We start from the raw sequence: 24,190 nt of genomic DNA, 5'->3' as shown, positions 1-24,190 counted from the left end.
CGGGCTGGGGAGCTGCCCGGATGGAGGGCGCTGCGCTGAAGAAGCCTGCTACAAGAAACAAAAACAGAACAAAAAACAGGTTTTCCACTAGATACTGATACAAACACGTAACAAAGAGTATAAAAGTTATCAGCTTAAATATATACAAACTCTTTTCAACTCAAATACTGCTTTGATGTTTGGAGGGTATAGACAATGAGGTGAAGAGGACACATTTATGCAGAATATATTGCAACAGCCTGACCAGTACTGTTAACACTATTATGTGGTGAAYTTTCTGTACCAAAAATGTCATTAATATTCCAATGTGGAGAGAGATTCCTGCGTTCCGAGTAACCCCATCACTTTTCAGCTGAGCTCATCCTTTTTGACTTAATGAAGGCCATGCCATGTGTTCTCATGTGAGTATTTAAGGCCGCTTCAGTTTCAAAAGTCTTTGCGCACACTTTGCACCTGCGGTCCGACACGGTGCCGTCAGGCGACTCGTCCTCATGGTTGGGTTTATTTTCTTGCTGATTATCCTCCCCAGAGCCGTTCTGCTTTGACACTGGCTGAGGCTCCTTCAGCTTGTGTACAATGAAGAGATGTCTGGAGAGAGACACATGGGACGTGTAGCAGAGTCCACATTCCCTGCACTGGTATGAGGAGCCATCAGACTTATGCTGAGGAATATGTTCGTGAAACTGCAGAAGATTTTCTGTTGTAAAGCCGCACACAGCACACTTGTGCACCTTAAAAACATTGATCTTTAGCTTCTTCAGTGGCTGAGTGATTGCGCCGCGCGGAGGCCTGAACTCCAGGACGGGCTCTTCCAGTTTGCGCTTTGGACTGGGAACCTAAGGGAGACGAAGAGGATTTCACTGACCATAAATACAGAGTTTATTTCTTAAGTGTTGTGATTTGTAAACTTCAAAAACCTTCCTAGCAAAATTTTCATAAAGATGGTATTTGAAATCATACAAGTAACAACATAGTCTACATTTTAGAGAAATACATACATATATTTTACTATATATGATATGTAAACCTTGTTTTCTGTCTCYGAGTTACAGTATCTAAGGTACTGGATGGACATGAACAAGCATTTGCAAGCACAAACGCATCCAGCTACATAYGAGGCTGCAGTTGTGTACGTGGTGCAGAATGAATCAGCCCTGCAGGAACACCAGACCTCTCCAAGACAACCTCCAGAAACTACATTTTAATGATGTTTTTATTTCAGGCATGTTTCATGTGGCAGATCATCTCTGACTGTTAAGAGTTAGACTAACATATTGGCAAAGAGCCAATTTAGAGCCCTTATTACTAATTAAATTAATTGTTTTTATTGTCCCTGTTACGGCTCTGACATTAATTTTTCTCAAGTATCCCTGTGTCCTCTTTAGCTCACATGTGCCCTGTGGCGTTTCGAAAAGACATATTGCAATAAGAGCCATTTTTTAACATTTAACTGTTGCACTGAAACACAGTCATGCAAAAGACAAGGAGACATTTTTCAAAACCTCCATGCTTGTGCCCCTGCCGTCCGCTCAGCACACGACCTCGCAGGTGGAAGTTCTCCCCACACAGAGCTGTGAGCGGTCGGTCGCCTCGGAGCAGACCCAGAGCCGCCTGCTGGGCTCGCTCGTCACCTCCGCGACGTCGCCTCCATGCGCGGCGGGTGCCCAGCCCGACGCTGCCGCGCGCTGGAGCCGCTCGCGCTGCTCACGCGGGAGCTGCAGCCGCCCTCCCGTGAGCAGCGGATCCCCCTCAGGGCAGGGCCTGAGGGATGGGCTGAAAGCACCAGCAGAAAAGTCCTATCTGTCCTCCCTGAGTGACTAACATCAGCCACTGGCTTTCAGAGACCACGCTCTGCTTCCCGTGGGACAGAAGCCATGGGGGAGCCCCCGAGCCTCTGGGGCTCATCTTCACAGAGGATGAGACTTCTGTGGGACCAAAACACCTGCATCTTTTTAAAAATCCTGGAAATGCACCCCTCCAAAGAACAACCCTTTTGTAACTAGAAGGATTTTCTAAGTGATTACCTTTGTATCTTCTTTTACTTCACTTTCTTCCATATTGGTTGATTCAGTCATTTCTTTTACATCAGGGTCTTTAATGCCATGCATTAACTGAATGTGTTTTTCCAACATCAAGCGTTTGGTGAAGGTTCGTCTCGAATCGGGGCAGTGCCTGCAGGAACACGAGACAGACCCGCTCAGACGGCAGCCCTAAGGAGCAGAGTCCTGTCCTGGTGGGGGGAATGGGCTCTGTGGGCAGGTCCAGGCAAGGACTTTCTCACAGAGAGAGCACCAAGCTTATTCCAATCAGTTGCTCAGATAAGGACTATAACAAACACCGAATAAATATGAAATAAATGTAAAATATTTGAGCAACTTAAATTTACAGCAAATGACAAATTCTTTTGAGGTAAAACTCAAAATCTGGCATTGTGGGATCAGAATAAAGGCTGGGGCAGCTGAGCCGCTTTCGCGCACGTCACCAGACTGTGTGTTTCTGTGCGGCGCCTACGTGAGGTCCCCTTCACCTGGAGGCAGAGGGGAAGTTGCGGTCCCGGGGCACGACGAGCGTCGTGTGGCTCGTGCCGAGCTCGCCCTGTGCTGGACCCGCTGCTCTGCATGGGACTAGGCTCCACGGGAGTGAAGGCTCCATGAGGATGCAGGGGAGCAAGGGCCATGGATGTAGCCCCCATCTCGCAACGCGCATGTACTTGCAGGTTAGGGATGGAAGGGCTTGGCACACAGTTTACACCATTTATCTCATCTGATTGACATATTTTTCTATCAAATTATGTGTCACCTCTCCAGCTACTTCAATTTGATTAAGTATCTTTAGACGTTTCAAATTGTTTTATGCTAGTACTGGCTTCTGCAGTGAGGAGCACAGATACAGCGAGGAGGTATCTGGGAGAAATCTAAAAACCAAATTCACTGCTGTGAAAGCCAGGGGAACTCTCCATTCAGTTACGTTCCTCGCTTGCTTTGAAAGCACCTCAAAGGCAGCAAACTCCCCTCGATGTCTGTGCATTCAGAGCAGCTTGCTCTATTAGTGCATGCAGAATAGCCCAAATGTTACGGGCCATCTGCATGGCTGTAACTAAGTGATTGATGTGAATGAATGGCACTCTTGCTTTTATATAGTCAAGAAGGAAATGCAGCGAGAACACTCTGTCTTTACATATCTTTAAAAAATAAATAAAAGCAGAACTTACGAGCACGTATAAACCTTCCTAATGCCTTTGTGCTTGATACGGTTGTGACGACACAAACTGTGGGACGAGCTGAAAGATTTGTCACACTGCCGACAAGGATGCTTCTTCATTTGCTTTAGAGGGAGGAGAAAGCAGAAAAGCACACCAATTAAAAACGGGAAGTGAAAGCGGCACTGGTGCTGGGGCCGGCAGCAGGGAGGCTGCCTGCCCTCCTCGGCGGGCGGCCCTCGGCAGCGCCGCCCTGCGAGGGATGAGATGAGGCTGTCCGTGACCCGTCGAGCCCCAGCCTGGGGCAGGGGGTTGTGCGGAAGGGGTCGGGAAGCAGGCAGGGAAGGACGACCGGTGTCCAGCCGCAGTCCGGGTGGGACAGGCCGCGGCAGCAACGCGCTGCTCCTGCCCCTGGCGCCTCGGAGCGGCCAAAGGGCCGTGCTGCCGCCCCGCAGCACCGAGACACCCCGTTAAGCTGCCCACTCCCTTGCACTGCGACTTCTCAAGCTCAGGTCTGTGATCTTCTGCTGCCGTGGAGCTCAGATGGAAATGAAATACTACTAACTTGTCATTCCTTGTATCATACTAGCATCCTTAAAATTACAGATGTTCCTCAGGGTGACCGTTTCCCGCTTTGGCAAACGAGCGTGTTTCCCGCTCCCGCGGGCAGCTCCGTTCACGCTCCCGCTCCTCGGCCGCGGGCTGTGCACAGCTCTGTCAGGGACAGAGCCCCCGTGCCCCGGTGTCTTCCCACGCCCCGCTCGCTCTGCCAGCCCTGCTGCTGCCGGCAGTGCCGGCTCCGGCATCTCGGCCTCCCAGGCAGCCTTTCCTCACTCCAGACRCTGCGGACAGCGCGCGGTTCGGCGGCTCTTGCTCCTGATCCGGGCTGCCTGTGGTGTCCCCCAGGGGTCAGTTCTCAGTCCGGTCCTGTTCAACTTATTCATTAAYGACCTGGATGAAGGGCTGGAGTGCTCCCTCAGCAAGTTTGCCGACGATACCAAACTGGGTGGAGTAGCTGATAGCCCTGAGGGCTGTGCTGCCATCCAGAGGGACCTGGACAGACTGGAGGACTGGGCGGYGAGAAACCTCATGAGGTTCAACAGGGGCAAGTGCARGGTCCTGCACTTGGGGAGGAATAACCCTGGACACCAGTACAGATTAGGGGTGGACCTGCTGGAGAGCAGCCCCGCAGAGAGGGACCTGGGTGTCATGGTGGACGACAAGTTGACCATGAGGCAGCAGTGTGCCCTGGTGGSCAAGAAGGCCAATGGGATCCTGGGGTGCATTAAGAAAAGCRTCTCCAGCAGGTCGAGGGARGTGATCATCCCCCTCTACTCAGCCCTGGTSAGGCCACATCTGGAGTACTGYGTCCAGTTCTGGGCTCCYCAGGACAAGAGGGATGTGGAKCTGCTGGAGAGAGTCCAGCGCAGGGCTACCAGGATGATCAGGGGCCTGGAACATCTGCCCTATGAGCAAAGGCTGAGAGAGCTGGGYCTGTTCAGCCTGGAGAAGAGGAGGCTGAGGGGGSACCTGATCAGCGTGTATAAATACCTCAAGGGAGGCAGTGAGGAGGARGGGGGYGGCCTCTTTTCAGTGGTGGRCAGKGATAGGACTAGRGGAAATGGCTTCAAACTGAARCATCGGAAGTTCCACAGGAACTCAAGCAAGCATTTCTTCACTGTGAGGGTGACAAAGCACTGGAACAGGCTGCCCAGAGAGGTTGTGGAGTCTCCTTCTTTGGAGATCTTTAAAAGCCGCTTGGATGCAGCCCTGTGCCAYGTGCTCTAGGTGACCCTGCGTGAGCAGGGGGGTTGGACTCGATGACCTCTGAGGTCCCTTCCAACCTTCGGCATTCTATGRTTCTATGAACTGCATCCTGGCTCCTGCCCGGGCCTGTGCAGGCACCACACTCCTAACGGGGGCAGGAGCTCCCACGTGGACAASGCAACAGGAAGGGAGAAGACAAAACAGAGCAAGGGAACTGACGTCAGTCTGTTATTTAGTTCTTCATTTCTCCTCTCGCGCTCTCTTTGCTTGCCAGCAGCTCCTGCGACCTCGCTCCTGTACATGCCCATTTAGTGCGAGGCCTTGCACAAGCATCAGCACTTGCTAGGAACAGCAGCAGAAGGGCTGGCTCGAGCTGAACCGCCTGCGCCGAGCTTTAGGTCCAAACCCGGTGCCGTGTCCTAGGTAAGTATCGAGTCTGGCCTGAAGATGGAGAGCTCAGCCTACATGACAAGACTGCCCGCTTTTCTGCTTTACTCCAGCACCAGCACGTACGGATGTGGACTCATCCAGCACAGTACAAGACTGGCCACTGAATGTGTTTTTTCACAGGGAGCRCTGAATGTGCTCTGGTGGAAAACAAATCCAACTGTTTGTGTGAAATGCAGACAGCAGCATCTTTAAACAGGTGTGCAGCCACAGATGACACCGCACAAAGTTCTCTGTTAAGCACTGCTATTCTCAGAAGCACCTCAAAAAGGTTCTGTTTATCAGGACGCACCACCTCGTCCGTGACGGACGTCATCCGCTTGGGCACCTTTCTGCAAATATGTAAACTGGAAATCAAGGGAAGTGCACGGCTCCTCCTGGAGATCTGGAGCAGGATTCTGAATTACATCCCTCCAACTGCTCTGCAGGAGCCTTTCCCCACCCTTCTYCAGGAGGACGGTCTGGGCAGACACCTCTTCTGAGTTAGGAAACTAGAGGTAAATGCTTAATGTATATGGTACAAACACACCCCAAATCTGATACCTGCTCCACCTCTCCACGCTTTGCTTTCTTCATCCTAGTCAGCATCTCCAGTCTTTGCATGGCAAGCTTCCTATTCCTCTGCCCTTCTCCTGAAAACTATTTTTGCTTCTTACCTGTATGGGAGAGGTAATTCGCAGCTGTGTGGTTTTTTTGCCAGTTCTGAGAAGGTTTGTTTAAAAAATAAAACTAAATAATAAACTCAGGTACTACACTGTTAAAATTGGCTTTTTCTGATATTTTAAGGCACCACAATGCTATCCTGAATCTCTATTTTCTAGCTTTTTAATAGAAAAATTCTTGTCATTGTTTTTACTTTGCTATCTTCTCCAAGAGTACTGCAGTAGATATATATAATCTTCTCCATATATATCTATACTATTCTTTACAAGCAGCAGACTCATGTTGAAATTACAAAGTCATTGAAAAAAACACAGAAATAGTTTGCTCTGTAACACTACTGAAGTTGCACTTTTGAAAGTACATATATTTTGTTAAATGTGTGGTATTTTGAAGTGTTTTTGAACCATCTTTAGAAAATCTTTCAAATTCATTGGAAGAGTATAAAAATTGGTGAAAGGTTTTGGCAAAAATCTGTTCCGAGTTCCTGTCTGCAATCATCAGGATTTGTTAAAGACTTTACCTAGAAGCAAGAAAATTACTCATGCTGACTCCAACATTCATTTACGAGTTTCTAACACCAGGTATCACAGAAAAATGAGTGGTTTCTGTGTTCACAAAGAACTCGTGGAGCTGCTAATGGCCACTACTTAAAGACTGTAGAAATCTGGGAAACAATATGAACATTTAACGTTGTGGTGACAACTCTGTACACACTGTTTTATCCTTTGTTCATTTTTACAGAGCTACAGTTGTTTCAAACATACTGAAATTCTCTGGGTTCCTCTTTGCTAAAAGACCAAATTCTACCAGTCATCAAGAAAAAAGAGAGACCGCTCACAAGGATCAGAGGCCACCACCATTATATGTCTTATCTCTATCAATCTACTTCCACTGCACGGAGAGGAGAGGAGGCTGGATACCTATCAGAGTAATTTTCTAAATGATAAAAAAGGGAAGAAGACTGAATCTGCGATGAGGTCACATTTTCTACTATTCCTTTGAAGCCAAATTTAACAAGTCTATGTTGTAGCTCTCTTCTCTGCAAGCAGTAACAGAGGAAAATTGCTCAGTTCCACTGCTGTTCACTTGGGGTCTTTAAAACATTTCACATACTTGGAAGAGCRGGGACATCAGGTTGTCTTTGATGACTTGAAAACACAGCGTTCCCTTGTTTTCCTTTCAATTAATTTTAAGAAAGCGCTCAAATCTAGTTCATTTAAATAACATCTCCAGTTGTTCAACTGAAAGCCTAGGAAACAGAMAACTGGCCTGACCTTAGAACGTGTTTACATTTTAAAATTAAATCCTGTTTGTCACTCGTTGGGCTGGCAAGGCAAGATTTGATTCTCTGGATCAGAGGTTAATGAATTTGCAAAAGACAAGAGACTATGGAAGGCTCAAAGAAGGAAAATGAACCTGTATAAGATCAGATGGCTCAGAAGAAATGYTGGAACATCTTTCCCTCTTGGAGGAATTTTTGTACTGGGTGAAAAAGCCTGCAYTAACTGAGAATGTGTGGATTTTCTCACTATATAAAAATGACAAAAACTAAGCTGCATACAAGAGAAAGGTGCAATAGATAYGAGAAAAGAGAAGAACACTGATGGAATTTACAGGAACATCTGCAAAAATTAGATATTAGGAAACATTTTTACATGGAAAGAGTGGTGAAGCATTGGAACAGGCTGCCCAGGGAAGCAGTGGAGTCCCCGTGTCACTGTCAGTGTTGAAGAAAGATGTAGATGAGATGCTTAGGGACATGGTTTGGCAGGTAGGGTGTGGAAGTGTTTATGGTTGGACTCGATGACCTTGAAGGTCTTTTCCAACCATAATGGTTCTATGATTCTATAAAATACACTACTTAATTGGAAAAAAAACCCCAAACCTTCTTACTTCAGGTTTCACACGCTATTCTGTAATTTAATATTACTGACCTTTCCATGTTCTTTCCTCATGTGGGAGATGTAAACGTCCCTCTGAGTGAAGAGTCTATCGCACTCCCAGCATGTCCAGCCAGGACTGGTGACCTTTCTGGACTCTGCTTTCTTTAGGGGAGAGGACGATTTCCTCTCTAACTTTTCTGTTCCGTTGACTGATTTTGTGTCATCTTTGTTGTGACTGGCCGAGTTCTGCGTTGTAGGTTTAGTACTGAGAGGCAAATTTATTCCCAGGTTTGGTGGCCCCTCAACACTTTTCAATGTCCCATGCATAGACTACAATAAAAAAAAAAAAAGTAAAAAAATTAACACAGATGTAAAATAACTAACATAGAGGTTAGTGTTGTATTGTCAAAATGCAGACTTGCATCCCAAAATGCAAATTCAGGCCTCTGAGCCAAAAGCCTTAATTTACTGCACTGTTATACTGCAATTCAGAACCACATTCCCATTTTAAAAAGTGATTAAAAAAAAAACAAGCTCCAGCATTAGCAGAAACTATCAACAACAGCAACAGACACCAAACATAGCTAAAGAGTAGTTTTCTTTAGCAGTTTGATATTTTTATGAAAACTGAGATTGTTAAAATGGGTATTTAACAGGGACAAAGAAAAAAGGCTAAAGTTACGTCAGGCTTCATTCTCACTTTGCTGGCCTACTTCGATTAACTGATCTCCCTGTCAGGGATTGCCAGAAAGCAGCTGGTTTTGGTAAGGGCCTTTGGCACCTTGGGAAGGGAGAGGCCTCGCTCGGGCCGGGGGCAGCAGCCGCGCTCCCGCCGCGCTGCTCGGCGCTCCTCGCTGCCCCACGTGGGCCTGGCGCTGGGAACAGGCGCTGGGAACAGGCACTGGGAACAGGCGGAGCTGCCCGCTGGGTCGAGGGCGCCTCCAAGGGCGGCCGGTGCTGCCCTCTCCAGGGCTGTCCCGCGGGCACAGCCAGGTTCCGGACACTGCTGCTCCTCCCGCAGGTGACCCTGGCACCAGACACGSAGTGCACCCGAGCTGCGAACCTGCAACGCTGCACAGTACTTCAAACACAGCCCCTGTAACTACAGGGGGTTTCCTATTCCATCAAACAGCACCGAACAGGAGCAGGCTGCCCGCGGAGCCGGGCGCGCTGAGCCTCCTGGCCGGCGCCTCGCCGCTCATCCCCGCTGGCGGCTGCAGTCCTCTCGTGCCCGGCCAGCAGAGGAAAACCAGACACGCTCTTGGCCACAGAGACACGCTCCCGTCTGCAGGAATTATTCTAGGCTATTTCTGCAGCCTCACACCACCTCCTCCTGAGCATCTCATCCCTTTCCACTATTTCCAGGCAGGCCCCTATGGTGCGGTTTGTGTCCAGCTATGTGGAACCAGCCCTCGTGGCGCCGCAGGGCCGAGCTCCGCCACTGCCTGCGACCTGTCTGCACGCGGTGCTACCCCAGCCTCATCCCCGCGGCTTCCCGATGGCCTGTCCAATCCCGACGCGCGTGCCCAAGGCGGCAGCGCCCCGGGAGGAAGGCGCCACCTCCGCGCGGGCTCCCGGTGCATGGCTCCCGCCGCCCGGCCCTGCCTCCTGCTCCCCGAGAACGCAGCACCCACCTACAGAGGCAGCCGCCACGCCACGGCAGCGCCTGAGCACAGACACGAACGCGCTCCCGCCGCCCGGCCCTGCCTCCTGCTCCCCGAGAACGCAGCACCCACCTACAGAGGCAGCCGCCACGCCACGGCAGCGCCTGAGCACAGACACGAACGCGCGGCTACATGAACACGTGCACGCTGCAATGCATGGAAATTGCCTGATTTGTTAGTAAAGGGAGAATTACAAGCAGATCAGAAGAAGGTGAAAATCGGACATTGCATCCCCTCATGGGAGGGCCAGTTAAGATATCTAGCCTRATTTTGGGATGATTCTTAAAGTAAACAGGAACTAGTTCAAAAGCAAAAAAATCTGACCCTGGAGCTTGCGAACACCTTGGTCTGCCATCCACTACCCCTCTAGCCTCAAAAATCAGCCATTTTCCCAGGATTTTTTTTTCAATGCAATCTTGCAAATCATCAGGTGCATCATGTTGAGGTTAGAATATGAAACACTGGCTTTAGTAATAAGAAAAGGTATCTGATTTTCTAAAATGTTTTGTACTTTACTAAGCCTTCTATGTCATTACAAAAGAATTCAACTCAATGCATTAAGTGCCATCACCCTGGATCGTCACACCTTGCAATGGTGCAAATAGCTTCAGTCATTGCCCAGTGTCTCTTGGTCAAGCTAATAATCACTGCTAACCTGATTTGCTGATTTTGAAAAAAGGTAAGTAAATATATTTAAATTAGCTAACATATTCTAGTCAATGGACTGATGATTCTGAATAACTTAATTTGCAAGAATTTGCAATAGAAAATGTTCTCCAGTAAARCCATTCGTTCAGTTGCAAGGATATTTATGAGACAATCCAGCAAGGTTTTCTTCAACATCTWCTTCTTTTTCCGCATGCTTTCGTGCTCGTGTGCACACACATACCCACACCCACACAAACATAYTCCCAAATACATTGTTCCCATCACAGATTTCTGGAAACCAAAGGCTTGATTTTTGCAACGCACTCAGCATCATCAGCTCCAGCCAGCAGGAATAACGATGCTAGGAATGCTGTAACTAAGTGGACTGGACCAGCTTACCTCACTATGCCCAGTGTTATTCTTGACAAAATGACATACYGACTGCAATGCACTGAGATATTACGGCTGCATCAAAATCAATATTCATACAGAAAAACTCCTGTGCCTTGTTTGAGCATTTTCTGAAAGCATATGCTACATGATAAAGCTAGGAATGAAATGAGAAAATGCCTACGAACCTTTATATGATCCATCATAAGCTGCTTCTGTGCATATAGAAGGGAACAGTCTGGACACTTGAAAACAGAGACCTTCTGGTTCTCAATGTGCTGATCGAAGTGGCGATAGAGCAAAGGTTGCAGAGTAAACACAGTGTCACACATGGAGCAYTTATAGATTATTCTAAAACCAGAAGTACAATAAATAATGTCAGTTGTGTTGAGGACCGATCTGGAAGCATCACATTGGTGTTTTACCCAGCAGAGATAAGGTCAGACATGTTCAACCAACCACTTCTGATTGTCTGAAGCACAGCTAAAAAGAAACTAAATCACAACAGCCTCAAATATTAAAATAAAGGTACAATCAAAAAATAGACCCAAACTATTAAACAGTGCAGACGAGAAGCCAAAACCCACCAACACGCACCAGCTACATACCCGAAGCCAACAGTGCGGAAGGGGAACATCTTGGCTTCTTGAATTCATGTTGTAATTAAGGGATGAGCTACATGACTGTTTGAGGCGGCGAGGGTAGTACATTGGAGGAGGTATYGCCTCAATCATCATCAGTGAGATAATTCACCATAGTTTATTTCCAGCAATACACAACACAGTTTTGACTCGCGGCCGGACTGCGGCCTCTCCGGCTCAGCCAGGGAAGCCAGAGCTTCCCAGCCGACACTTCCCATCTCACCACCACAATCCTTGAAGGATGGAACTTGTTCTACCCAGGAAACGAGGAGACATCCCTAAACCACAACTTCCTGCTGGGGAGGCACGTCCCTATAAAGCGCTTTGAGGTGCTTTAGCAGCAAGCGTGCTAGCCGACAGAGAGCTAGATAAATGCTGCATGCTAATAGCGCTGTCCTGCTAACAGCACCGTCCTGCCAACAGCACCGTCCTGCCAAGTGGAAACGACAGCCACGGTTCTGAATCATAACACCCTGAAAAAGTCACTCACCTGGAAACATCTGTGTTTTAGCAGACCTTTGTCAAGGGTCTGACCAACAGACACAAAGCAGACTGAAACCCAACTCAGTCTTCGCATCCAACCACCACAGCAGCTACCATGTAACAACACCTTGAAGCTTGCTTTGTTTTCCTCATGAGTTTGTTACGAAAGTCAGTCTAAATAGTCCRTGAAATAATTTGCTTAATATTTTGCTTGTTGATTTTGCTTATCTGTACGTCGGACTCTGTTAAGAACTGCTTCACTCTAAAAAGCAAGCATCAAGATGAGCCTTTTGGAGTGCAACTCTTGGCAGTTGTTTCTAGACAGCAAACGAGCGGCTTTATCCTTTCCGGAACAGGACTTTTTGTACGAACAGGGAATGGGGAGGGAGGGTGGCCAGGCCGGGGGCTGGGAGGGGAAGGGAAGGCGCGCGCGGCCGTGGTCGACATCCCGTCCGCCGGGMTCAGCTCAGCTGCCTTTGCAGGCACAACCTGGCTGCAAACAATACCGACGTCCTCCCGGGTCACCTGAACACTCGAACCCCTTCTCTATCCCTAACCAGCTCCTTCAAGGAGCGCTGCGCCCTGGCCCCTGGGATAACATGGAGAAGAGGGTACTGCCTCCCCATGTGGACATGCAGCCCTGTCCCAGCAAGTCTGATTCCGCTGACAGGATGCCTGACCCAGCCTGATTCCTGCTGACAGGACGCTGAATTACACTGATTCCTGCTGACAGGATGCTTGATCCAGTCTGACTCCTGCTGACAGAATGTCTGAATCATGTTGATTCCTGCTGACAGGATGCCTGATCCAGCCTGATTCCTGCCTGATTCCTGCTGATTCAGCCTGATTCCTGCTGACACTATGCCTGATTCCCTACCTGATTCAGCCTGATTCCTGCTGACACTACGCCTGATTCCCTACCTGATTCAGCCTGATTCCTGCTGACACTATGCTTGATTCCCTACCTGATTCAGCCTGATTCCCGCCTGGTTCGGCCTGATTCCCACTGATAGGACAAGCAGACCCGGGCCACGGCCCACGTTGAGCTGGAGCTCATGGGTCCTCCCAGCTGCCCTGAGCTGCTCGTGGCCAGGACACCCGTGTCCGTCGGCACGGTTGCCTCCTCCCAGGGGAAGAGCAGCCCCGGGRCCCAGCAGGGGCTGGGGGCTCTGGGGCTACCTTCAAAATCATGTCTCCAAAGGTGGCGCTTGGCGCTCCCCGACACGGTGTGTGCAGGTTGCAGGCGCCACGCTTCCACATGCACCGGCTCCTGCTCCCATCCGGGATGCACCTTGAATCCTCCCCTCCAGAAAACAGCCATTCAGCCAGACTTACGCAGCCCGATGTGCTGTGCRATGTATTTGCTTCCTTTACAATGTATGCCAGTCATATGTGACAGGAGAGGCTCTATGACCCAGACAAATCAGTAGTGGCAGATTCATCAAACGTGAAAACGGCTCTTCAATTACAAATACAGAGCATCACAGCAGATAAAACAGATTCTGAGAGCTGTCACAAACTCTTGATGGCACCGCATCGCTGTGTTGTAGAGACACCCTCAGAAATCACCTGACACACACACTTGAAACATCTTCCTTTCTAACTTGCTACCGAGCAGCTCRAATACATCGAGTTGATCCTCAGGCAAGGCCCGGGTCCCCATGGCTGGGAGCATCCTTCATAAAAGGGGTCCCCCAGTGAGCGCGGGTGCCGCAGGACCCTGCGGCCACGGGGAGCAGCAACCGGCGCAGGCCCCACAAGATGCCACGAAACACGAGGCTACCACAAACACCTCCAAACCTCCATCCTTTTATACGCAAATTCCCAGAAGCTCGTTAAGTAATCATGAGCACATCTGCACAAAAAGGAAACCAAGGCAAAATGCTTAATACACGAAGTAGACTAGAAACCATCCAAAAGATCCAAACACAGCTCAGAAAACCTTTTGTGCCTCTCTTAATTCTATTTCTTATGTGAAATGTCTTCCACAACTGACTATTTCAATCACCTTTTTTTTTTTATCTGATGAAAACTGTGGAAAACTAAAACAAATTTTGGATGAGATGTTGGTATTTGTGGGCTTGCTGCTCAAGATGCCATCTTGGATTACAGGAAAGTGCCATTCGTCACCACTGGAAATGTCAATCTAGCATCAGAAACAGGAAGCGTGGTGCCCTTTGCTTTGATGGAGGCTTAAAGCTCCCAGAGGATGACTGTCCTGCCCATAGGAAGGAGCTGAGGCGGTTCCGTGATGGGGCTGCCTTGCGCCTCCCACGGGGCTCCCGGCTGGTGACACTGGTGACGCGAGCGCTGTGCCCGGCGTGGCTGACCCTGGGGGACCTGAGCCCCTTTTTAGACGTACCTGCAGCTCCCTCCGACGGCCCCTGAGAATCTGGGCATCGGGCACTTGTTTGAACTTGGCCCTGAAGCTGAACTGACACTCCTGATATTCCATAGGATTCCTCTACCTTCTCCAGCAAACCCCTAGCAGCCTTTACGTCTCATGTCCTAACTGCAGAATGGAAACAGCCCTGCCTAACCCAGCTGGGAAAGGTTTAATGGCCGGCGCATTGTTTTATAACACACTAGAACTGTCACGAGAGTCTTGGGGAAGCAACAATCTAGTCACCAGACCCAAAATGTGGCGACTATGGAAGAAAAAGGAGCAGAGTKAGTGAGGACAGCGGGTCACGCAGGAGACAGCAGTGCCGGGGAGCAGTCGCCGGCCGGGAGGGCTGTACCGAGGAGCTCCATGCGCGACCGCCGGCAATCCCGGCTCCCGCGGGAAGCCCCAGCTCCCGCCGGAATCACGGAAACCCAGGAGGGCTGAGGTTGGGAGGGACGCCTAGAGACCATCCAGTTTAGCCCCCTGCTCCAGCAGGGACACCCAGAGCTCGGGGCACCCGGTCACATCCCGGCGSGYTGGCAGATCTGCAGAGCAGGAGCCTCCGCAGCCTCCCTGGGCAGCCTGGGCCAGGGCTGGGCACCCTCACACCAAACAAGTTCTTCCTCACGGSCACATGGAGCTGCCTGCGCTGCAACTGGCACCCACTGCCCCTTGTCCTGGCRCTGGCCACCACTGAGAAGAGCTCGGCCCCTTCCTCCCCACACCTACATCCTCCCCTCAGGAACCTGCACATACTGATCAGATCCCCAGGAACTGACACACATTGACCAGGCAGTCCCAGCTCCTGCGGGCTGAGCTGGCCACAAGCCACACACTACATCCTTCTCCTCCGCCCTTCCAAATCTCTACCTAGGTGCTGAGGAGCTGGGCAGTTCCTTCAGGAAACACTCTACCTTAAGGCAGAGTTACACTCATGTGAAATAATTAGATTACAAACAAGCATGGGCGACACACAGCTTGCCAGTAGCTTGCCTGAAACGTTTTGTAATTACCGTATTACAATGTTGCAGTGTTGTGTTTAAAGCATTTTTTAAAACATTGTTAAAAACATTGCTTAAAACATTGTTATCACTATGTTCTTAGAAATCTAAGGTTTCCCAAATGAACCGCCAGCTGAATCCTCCAAGCAGATACACCGTGTACCTCCCCACACTCCCGGCAGGACGGCAGCATGCACAGTCCGCGAGCTCCCGACTGGAAACACAGCAGGAAATGCAATCTCACAAGTTATCAAACGGCAGGCAAGTGCAGTAAAAGATGAATGTTGCTTACTTTGGTTCGCCTATCTTGATACCCGGGTGTTGTGTGTAGGCATGGGAATGTGTGCTGGGAGCAGACTTAAATGCCATGGGACAGATAGGACACTTGTAAAAGACTTCACAGTGAGAACCTTGAATGTGAGACTTGAGAGCCGCCACATCAGAGTAGACGACATTGCAATGCACACAGCTGCAAAAAGAGGGGAGAAGAGTCAGTTCGGCCGAGCAAAACACAGCGTTAMAAGAAAGGGAATCAACACTGATTTTCAAGCGAGGGGAAGAGGTAAATCCACATATACAAATGGATAAAACTACACTGTTCTGCCAACGTAAAAGTACAGAAAACACATTGAGGATTAATCACAGATTGCATCAGAAAAGAGGAAAAAAGAAGTTACCTGAAGATGATTTGAAAATTGAAAAGARTATAAAAAGATACCCCAAGATGATCTGATAATTGAAGAGCACATTTTTATGGCATTACAACAAGCAGAGGAATATTGTGCTGATTGTAAATAGAATGCTTAAATCCTCTGCAGATTTGTAGAGATTTTACAAATGGCAGTTTTATCACATGCAATGGATTATGTAAAGCACACCACAGTAATTTAGAAAGTGCTACCAAAATGGAAAATCAGCAAGCAGAACACTGCTCCCATTCCCCTTGCTTAGTTTTTATGAAAACATACTGACGATTTTATGACAAGTGATTAAATCAATGCTTGGATTAAAAAAAACAGAGTAAATTTTAATTCAGGATAATTAAACTGGAGCTCTATAATCATATTAGTATATGAGATTGGATTTCTGAAAATATTTTTCAAAAACATACTTCTGCAATGTTGAAAATTTGTGACCTTTCCGCATCTATTCTAAAATAAAACAATTAAAAATTCAATTAATATTAGTAGTAGTTTCTATACACAATGGCCCCGTTCATGCCGCCCATCTCCAGTGCTACAGGCCACTACAAAAGTCCTAGGACACACTGCCATGGACATCTACAAGACAATCTGTGAAAACTCCTAACGAGCAGGATTTTCCAGTGAGGGATTTAGAAGGCTTCTACTCCTCAAAAGTGTTAATTCTGACTAACTTCACAGTACTTGTTGCCATGTAAACATCAAATAATTTTAGATATTCTGTTTTAGAGCCTCAGTAACAGCACTGAAGCATGAACCCCCCCGATATCCTGCACACTAGCCTCCTGTTTCCCTCTGCACAACGCATCATMCCCGATGTTTTGGAAATGTCGGCCTCTTTTTTAAGCATGTGATTTACCCTCTTAGTGCCATTATTTCCTATGAGCAGGTGCACACACACCAGTGCCTAAGCCCCGCTTTGGGGAGCTGTGTTTGCAGTGCTGGAGCACGAGGCTGCAGTGCCCGGGCGAGGAGCTCGTGCCGCRCGTCGCCTCGCGAGCGCTGCCTCCTGCCTCCCGCTCTCCACCCCCCCAGGCTTTATTCGCCAGAGACATTCGGTACTGACTGATGCACGGCTGTGTATCGGCACAGCCCTTAATGCCCAGCCTRCCCTTCTGCCTGCCGGAACCGCTCGCTTGCTCCCGGCTTGCGAGGCTGCATCCCAGGCCGAGCCTTTCAGCTGCTCCAGCTCAAGCAATGGAGCTTCTCTGCTGAGCYGCTGGGATCACGCCAGCCTCACCTGGAAGGGCGGGAAGGACTGAGCTTCTTCTCAAAAGCATCCACAGAGATGAGAAAMTGAGGAGAAATTCAGGGAGCAAAAATATTTCTCTGGATACTGCCTTTCCTTGCCCATGCATTTTTGGTTAATTTTCACTGTATGAAGAACTTTTGTCATACTGACACATGAGATTTTTTTACACAGATACTTGTGATTTGCAGGTCAGCAAGTCTTTGGTGCTCCCAGTTCAGGCCACGAGCCCCTGAGGGAAGTTCTGGGCCTAGGGCCAAACMCAGGACGGGCAGAGGGAAGGTGCCGTGCAGTGCCCGCAACACACACCTAGCGGATCCAGGGCCATAAAGCTCGCTGCTTGTGCAAGGAGCAGGCAGAATGACCCCAAGAAACACCGAGAGAGCCGGAGCTGAGGCCATGGCCTGACACGAGCAGCTGGCGCGGGGCAGGYGGACGCTCCCTGCCCCAGCAGCAGCTTCTCTGTGTCCCAGGGGAGGGAGTCAATGCCGGCCCCAAGCATGGGAGCTGCTGCTGGGGCCAGACGGGCTGCATGGGGTGCACGGGGTGCCGGGAGGCACAGGGTGCCAGGGCGCACGGGGTGCCTGGGTTGCACAGGGTGCCTGGAGTGCCAGGGCAACCTGCGGCCGGCTGCTCCGCTGGGTTCAGTGACAGCAAGGCTCGAGGGCAACACTGTCTTCCCAGCCTTCCACAACTCAGCATTCCCTCTGCTCCCCACTGCGGCAGGAYGTCAGCACCGATGCAGAGCGGGCAGCAGGGAGGCCAGGGCGAGGGCAGCACGGGGGCTGCTCCCATGGGACATGGGATGCACAGTGACCCCTCTGCGGCCACGGAGTAGCTCCCAGGAAAGCACCCCAGAGACGGCTGCTCTACCAGGGACAGTGTCCGGACCCAGGTGGGCAAAAACGCCCCAAGAGCCTGAAAGCGGCCCCGTACATCTGAGCTCTCCAGCGCAGGCACCGTGCAGCCCCGAGCGCCCTTCCGTGGCTCAGCGAGGGCAGCTAATATCCCCATTTGGAAACTCACAGGAGCAGCTGCCCAAAACAAAGCTGAAGATAATGCAGGATTTATTCCAAAATTTGTAGTACTAATAGCACTGTTGCCATGACTACTTTAAACCAATGAAGCCCGCGCTCTACAAACAATGCTTATGAAAATGGGAAATTACTTTTGAAAGCATAAATTATATATAAATTGACAACAAAAGTAATCATTATACTGACCGAAAACCAACTCTTCGTGTATAATGCAGGCAGTTCTTAGTGACATGGGTCTGGAAGTGGACAGATCTGCAGATTGCTCCACATTCGGGACACGTGTATGGAGATTTATGCTGATGAATTCTCTGGTGTGATGCAAAACTGCACTGGTTAGGAAGCAGCATCTGGCAGATATTGCATGTCTTCTAAACGACAAACCAAAATAGATGAAACAAAAGGTTTGGTTCAGCTACATATCATTTCTTGTGTCAAGCACTGTAATATATTAAAGAAAAGGTTAAATGTTATGACTGTGACGTGAACCAAAAGTAGCAGACAAATTCTAACCGCATATCTCGCTGGACAGAGCTGGTGCATCAACATTTTGGCCTGTTCTGGTACAACAAAGCTCCTTCATGATCACTGGCCGTGCAAGACAACGTACAATTAATACAAATTCTAGGTGGTCCCCTCACCCAGAAGTACTTTAATAGTGCCAAACTCCTGGGTATAACCTCAAACTCATAGCATATGGTTTTAACTCAGTGCACACACAAAAAASCAGAAGTATATTTCCTTCCTTAGATCCTTACCCCTGACTCTAACGAAAATATCCACAAATTCTAACGTTAATAGCCATAAAACCGGTGACCTAGGGTATTATGAGGTAGAATGTGAATATATATTTCTCAGACAAGAATATATCTAAACATTGCACATTTAATTAGGACCGCTAGATACGCAAAGCGATTACAAATGTGTTCCTCAGAAGTGCTAAGCTACCTCCTACCCTACCACCTCCTGGCGTTCCGTTACACTGGAACAAGCAGCGGAGCTGCTCGCGGGCCACACGGGGCGCGGGGGCTCAGCCCCGGCGGGCGCGCGGGCACCGCCAGCTCCCGCAGAGCGTCTCCACGCAGGTCCCAGTGCCGTGGAGCCCCCGAGAGCCCCGGTGCAGCTGCCGGAGCCCCCGTGGGGCTGCCAGAGCCCCCAAAAGCCCCACGACCGTCACGCAGCTCTGAGCCACTCCCAGCGAGCTGCTGTCTCCAGCCTGGGGCGCAGGGCCACCAACAAGGCCTGGCAGGATGGGCTTGAACACAGCTCCACTTCACACATATTCCCCTTCACTGCAGGGATTCTATTATGACCTACAAATGGGAAATTATTTATATATTATTTATATATGGGAAATGGGTTACAAAAGAACAATGTAAAAAAAATAGAAAAGTCATGTAGGGTAAAAAGTCTAAACACCAAATCAATGCCTAAAGTAAAAATCAAACCGGCAAGTCTTATAGGTCTTAAACTGTAAACCAAGGATGATACAGAGTTTTGGTGTTTCTCAGCATTTTTTTTTTTTTGATAAAAATAAAGGAGTTATTGGAAATAAATTTCCAATGAGAAATCAGAATGTCACTGGTTGAAATGATTTAAAACTTATAAAATCAATACTGTTGCTTTTGATTTGGACTTACAAATCTCTTCATTGACTTACAAATACTTGAAAACAAAGGTAAGGCTCCTTCCCGACATGGGCATTTCTAGCAGATTTGCCTATCTTAAGAAATGCTATCCTGAAGGCTCTTGCACATTTGTTTTGCCAGAATACAAAGTGAAACAAAATCCTCAGGGCTGTATTAAAAGGATTTACTAACCTATGCAGAAAGAAAACCTAAAACAAATAATTTGGGTGCAACTTTTGTGTTTTCTCACACAAAAGAGTTTCCCTCTCACAGCTGGGTCTCCACGAGGAGTTGCCTCCTCCCTCCAGTTTGGCTGCTCCTTCCAACCCCTCCGGGAAAGCGTCGAGGCTCAGAGCAGGGATGTGCAGAGMGGAGGTGGCCGCAGCGCGCGCAGCRTCCCCAACGCAGCGTTCCCGACACAGGGCACCGATGCCGGGCACCGACACAGGGCACCGCAGCGCAGCGCCCGCTGGCATCCGCGCGCATCCGGACCCGGCTGCAGCAGGAGGAAACGCCACCAGGCACCCAGGAAAACGACCACTGTCTGCCAAGCAGGGCCCTGCTGAATAAGCACCTCAAATGGATTGCTAAAGAGTTCAGCAATTTGGCAATACTGATATTACCTAAGAACCAGTGTATTCTCCTACTAGGATCCGTGCACCTTTTTCCCCCTCAACATATCTTTATCTAAACAAGACCATTTTTTCAGGACATATGCAAATACTCTCTCTCTCTCTCTCAAAAAAAGAGTAATTCCAGGTGGAAATGCAAGGTCACCCATACTGAAGCAAGGAGTTTCTCTTTAGCGTTCCCTTTCAGCATTTCCTTGGTGTTGGAACGGCCTGAGGGGTTTGAAGGGCTCCAGTAAGCAGACTCCCTCTCCGCCGCCCTGGTGGAACCTGGACATGCAAGGGCAGAGGAGCCAGGGCCGTCGCTGCTGCCTTGGCTTTGTTCTTGTTGCCAGCACTGCAGCCGCTCGAAGGGGAGTGGAGCGCGGGGATGAGCCTGGGCTGGTGCAGGGCGGCCCGCATGGGCAGGAGCCCACGCTGGCGTCTTCTTGGACACCGCAGGCACCCTCTCCAACGCCAAGCGCTCGTCCCTGCTGAGCCGCTGCCGTGGCCTCGGCCCCGCGTGCCTGTCTGCCCCTGGCCGGGCCAGCGTGGGGAGGATTCRCGTCCACCTCGGGCCGAGGCCCATGAGCTGTCACTGCATGGAAAACATGACACTTTCACCTGCCTTTGGTGYCGCTGCCATTGCTTGTCCTTTGCCACCTAGGAATTCATAAGCACTAATGCAACAATCAGAGCTCTCACTGATCAGAATCTGATTATGTAAGAAAATGACAAAACAGAACTTCTCACTCAAGCAACAGAAATCTGTGAGTTTTTCAGTGCTGCCCCGTGCCGCAGTCCCCAGCACTATCAGTGAAATCAGTTAAACTCAAAGGTGGAGAGAAGTGCAAAGAGCAGTGGGGGTGGGAAAGGAAGCCGCAGCAGAGGGACGAGCACGAAGCAGGAGCTGCCCGGTCCCTGCTCACACCAGGCCAGCAGCCACCACGCCACCTGCCCGGCCTCGTCCCCATGGTACAGCCGAGAGGGCCTGGGCACAAAACCACTCACGAGCGGCCCAGCCCTTTGCATTAAGCCATTAGCACAAGTGACACCATAGACATCATCTACGGTTTTTGTGACACCCATTAATACTGTTTTGGGGATTCGTTACCATTATTTTTATGGCAGGTGTTACAGAAAGGTAACAACTTTGTGGGGAACACCTCTCAGCTGCTCTGGTTCTAGTCCTGGGCACCAGAGAACGGGAATCTGCAAATAAAACCTAGCATATCTTCTATTAGTTGTCTGCAAAACAACTCCTTTTCTTCCCTTCTCYTCAAACATATCCCTCAATTTTATCCAGCTTTCCTGTCTCCTTCCTTTCCAAATAATGGTAGTTTTACAACAAAAAGCCTATGTGAAGCACTAAGACAGACAAGAGAAGTTGAAGCATTTCTCTTTCAAGCCGAGAGCCAACTACCAGGAAAAAATATTGAACGTATTTACGAATCGCGTGCCTCTGCAGAGCCCTTCTGCAGCGAGCACCAGCGTCACAGCGGTGCTTCTGCCGCGCGCCGACGGCACCGCCGGGGAGCGACGGACGGTGGGACACAGTGCGCCCACCACCGCAGCGCCCATCGCCACCACAGCGCCCACCACCACAGCACCTGCCGCCACCGCAGCGCCCACCACCGCGGCGCCGCCACCACCATGGCACCTGCCACCGCGCTGCCCGTCACCACCGCAGCGCCGCACCGCCCGCTGCAGCAGCAACTGCAGCGGCCGCAACACGGGGCCTCGCGCAGGAAGTAGCACGGAGCAGAAAACGGCTTCTCGACAGTGGAAAAAGAAAGCTCTTGAAAGAGCAAGGAAAAAATCACGTGGATTTTTAAACGGATACTGCAACAAGGCATTTCAGAACATTCAAAACTACATTTACCAACAGTGTTCTTTTAGAATGGAAACAAAATGAAAGTTGCTGCTTTTCCTCCAGCACTTTGCAGCACCCTGCTTTTCCTTTTTCCTTTTTAATTCTGGCAAACTGCGGCCTAAAAGGAAGCTATTAAAGCTTTGTGGACACCACAACTCCTGAAAGACAGTACGTGTGAGCGCTACCGACCCCGGGCGGTCAGCACCCATGGGGACTCTTCTCCTCACTGCCATAAACTTCCCTGCCTCCCACCCAGGCGCTGTCCCCGCCGCTCTGCCTCCCAGACCCCTGCACCTTCTCGAAGCTCTCCGCTCCCTCCTTGGCCACTCCCGGGGCTGGGAGTCTYGAAGGGGACCTGCACATGGAGCAAAGCACAGCAATGAGCCAGCAGTACCGGGGCACCTGAGGGGTTCCTGCAACCCCCCGGGTTAGCCAGCAACGCAGTGGGGTCCCCAGCAGCTCCTCCTCCCACTCCCGGGAAGCTCTTCCACCTTCTCCGTGCTCCCTGCTCAGCACTGCTGTGTCCCAGCCTGTCCCCGTGCCCCCAGCCTGGTCGCACTGTGTTCACTTGCTCTGCCCTTAACTGCTGCAGGGCTGCAGTCACCTGTTCTTAGTCACCTGTTCCTACAGTACTGAGCATGACAGGTTCCCACCTGCACAACTGGATCTTTTCATAGCAAATATGAAAATTATGAACCTATTATAAAAAACAAAAAAAMCCCAAAACCCTAACACATACCAGGATGGGAGTTAGTTAAGAAAACTGTTACAGAACATGAAGCAGCCTGGGGAATGGTACCGGACATACCCAGGCATCAGAAACTGACTACCACTGCTCACGAGCTCAGGAAGGCAGGTGCCGTCCGACACGAGGCTGCCGCCAGCCTCCTGCCGCGCCGTGGGGCGCACAGAGCTGCAGGGAGCGCCGTGCGCGGGAGCCGTCCCGGCCGGGCRCTCTGCCTGCCCTGCTGCACAGCGGGCACGGGGGCGCGAGGCCGGGCTCAGCCAGGGCGCTCCTGGGGAAGCGGCCTCGCCACTCCCACTGCTCCTGGCACTCGGAGGTACCGCCGGCGCCCGGCGCAGCCAGCCGGGCCTCCCCAGTGCTCCAGCCTGCCCAGGCGGCCGACAGCCCCACCACATGCTTTGCAATACACTAGAATCCCTTTTAATTGGCACGCCCCAGTGGAAAGGCAAGAAAGCCATTGAATCAGTGATCTTAGCTCTCACGGGTTATAAAATACATTGCACACTCATTAATATCCATTTTTATTGAAAGATGTGTTTCCTTCAGATTAGGCAACATACAAGTGACTTTGAAATTCTTTATTAAAGTAAGTTTAACTCATAGGCACTCCTAAGAGGAAGAAAAAGCCCAAGGAACTAAACAAATGGTCACAGAGCAGGGGTGCGTGCTAGCGAACACCACTTGTCACTTCTTATGGGACCAGCACGCGTGCCCGTTCAGCAGGGGCAGTGTGCCATTTATTCATTGCCTGCAGTCCCTGCCCTACGAGAGAAACGCCTGGCTCTTTAGGGTACTATATGATATGATAATCAAGCAGAGATCACTTCAGACTGCCATTCCAACTAAATAGGTGTGCAGTTAATGAGGGTGCCAATTAAGTGGATTCCACTGTATATTTTCATTCCAAAGCATAGTACGTATCAATAAAAGTTCTCAGGAAAAAAAAMCCACTCATTTCAATATTATATAGTTCAGCTCTAAGAGCTGATGATCAATCTTATTTAAAAATATGTATCAGTGTAAATTTTAGACTTTAGGGCCTAGAAAAAAATAAGAAAATTCTAATTTAAAAATTACTGACATTCACTATGTAAGTGCAAGACTTTTTGTGGTTTTAGTTGATATTTTTAATCACGGAGATTCAGACAATTAACATCTATAGGAAAGTAAAAATCCCCAA

The 24,190-nt window shown here is 49.7% G+C and overlaps 1 protein-coding gene across 3 annotated transcripts in view; it reads right to left on the bottom strand.

Annotated features, from left to right (window-relative positions):
* The window catches only part of ZNF532 (zinc finger protein 532), a 40,468-nt gene continuing 16,278 nt past the window's right edge, over window positions 1-24,190 (bottom strand). For all 3 annotated transcript variants that reach the window (XM_026042523.1, XM_026042521.1, XM_026042522.1), the window contains 7 exons: window positions 18,346-18,527; window positions 15,465-15,641; window positions 10,850-11,012; window positions 8,011-8,289; window positions 3,212-3,324; window positions 2,025-2,172; window positions 1-836 (listed from right to left, as the gene is read on the bottom strand). In XM_026042523.1, the coding sequence (XP_025898308.1) occupies window positions 342-836; window positions 2,025-2,172; window positions 3,212-3,324; window positions 8,011-8,289; window positions 10,850-11,012; window positions 15,465-15,641; window positions 18,346-18,527 (1,557 nt within the window). In that variant the 3' untranslated portion in view covers window positions 1-341. The remainder of the gene's footprint in view (window positions 837-2,024; window positions 2,173-3,211; window positions 3,325-8,010; window positions 8,290-10,849; window positions 11,013-15,464; window positions 15,642-18,345; window positions 18,528-24,190) is intronic.

This window comes from Nothoprocta perdicaria, unplaced genomic scaffold (genome assembly GCF_003342845.1).
Source record: "Nothoprocta perdicaria isolate Ctin4 unplaced genomic scaffold, notPer1 scaffold_306, whole genome shotgun sequence".
In the NCBI taxonomy this organism is placed as follows: domain Eukaryota; kingdom Metazoa; phylum Chordata; class Aves; order Tinamiformes; family Tinamidae; genus Nothoprocta; species Nothoprocta perdicaria.
Note: the sequence above shows the minus strand (reverse complement) of the source record. Positions and strands in the feature narration are given on the sequence as shown.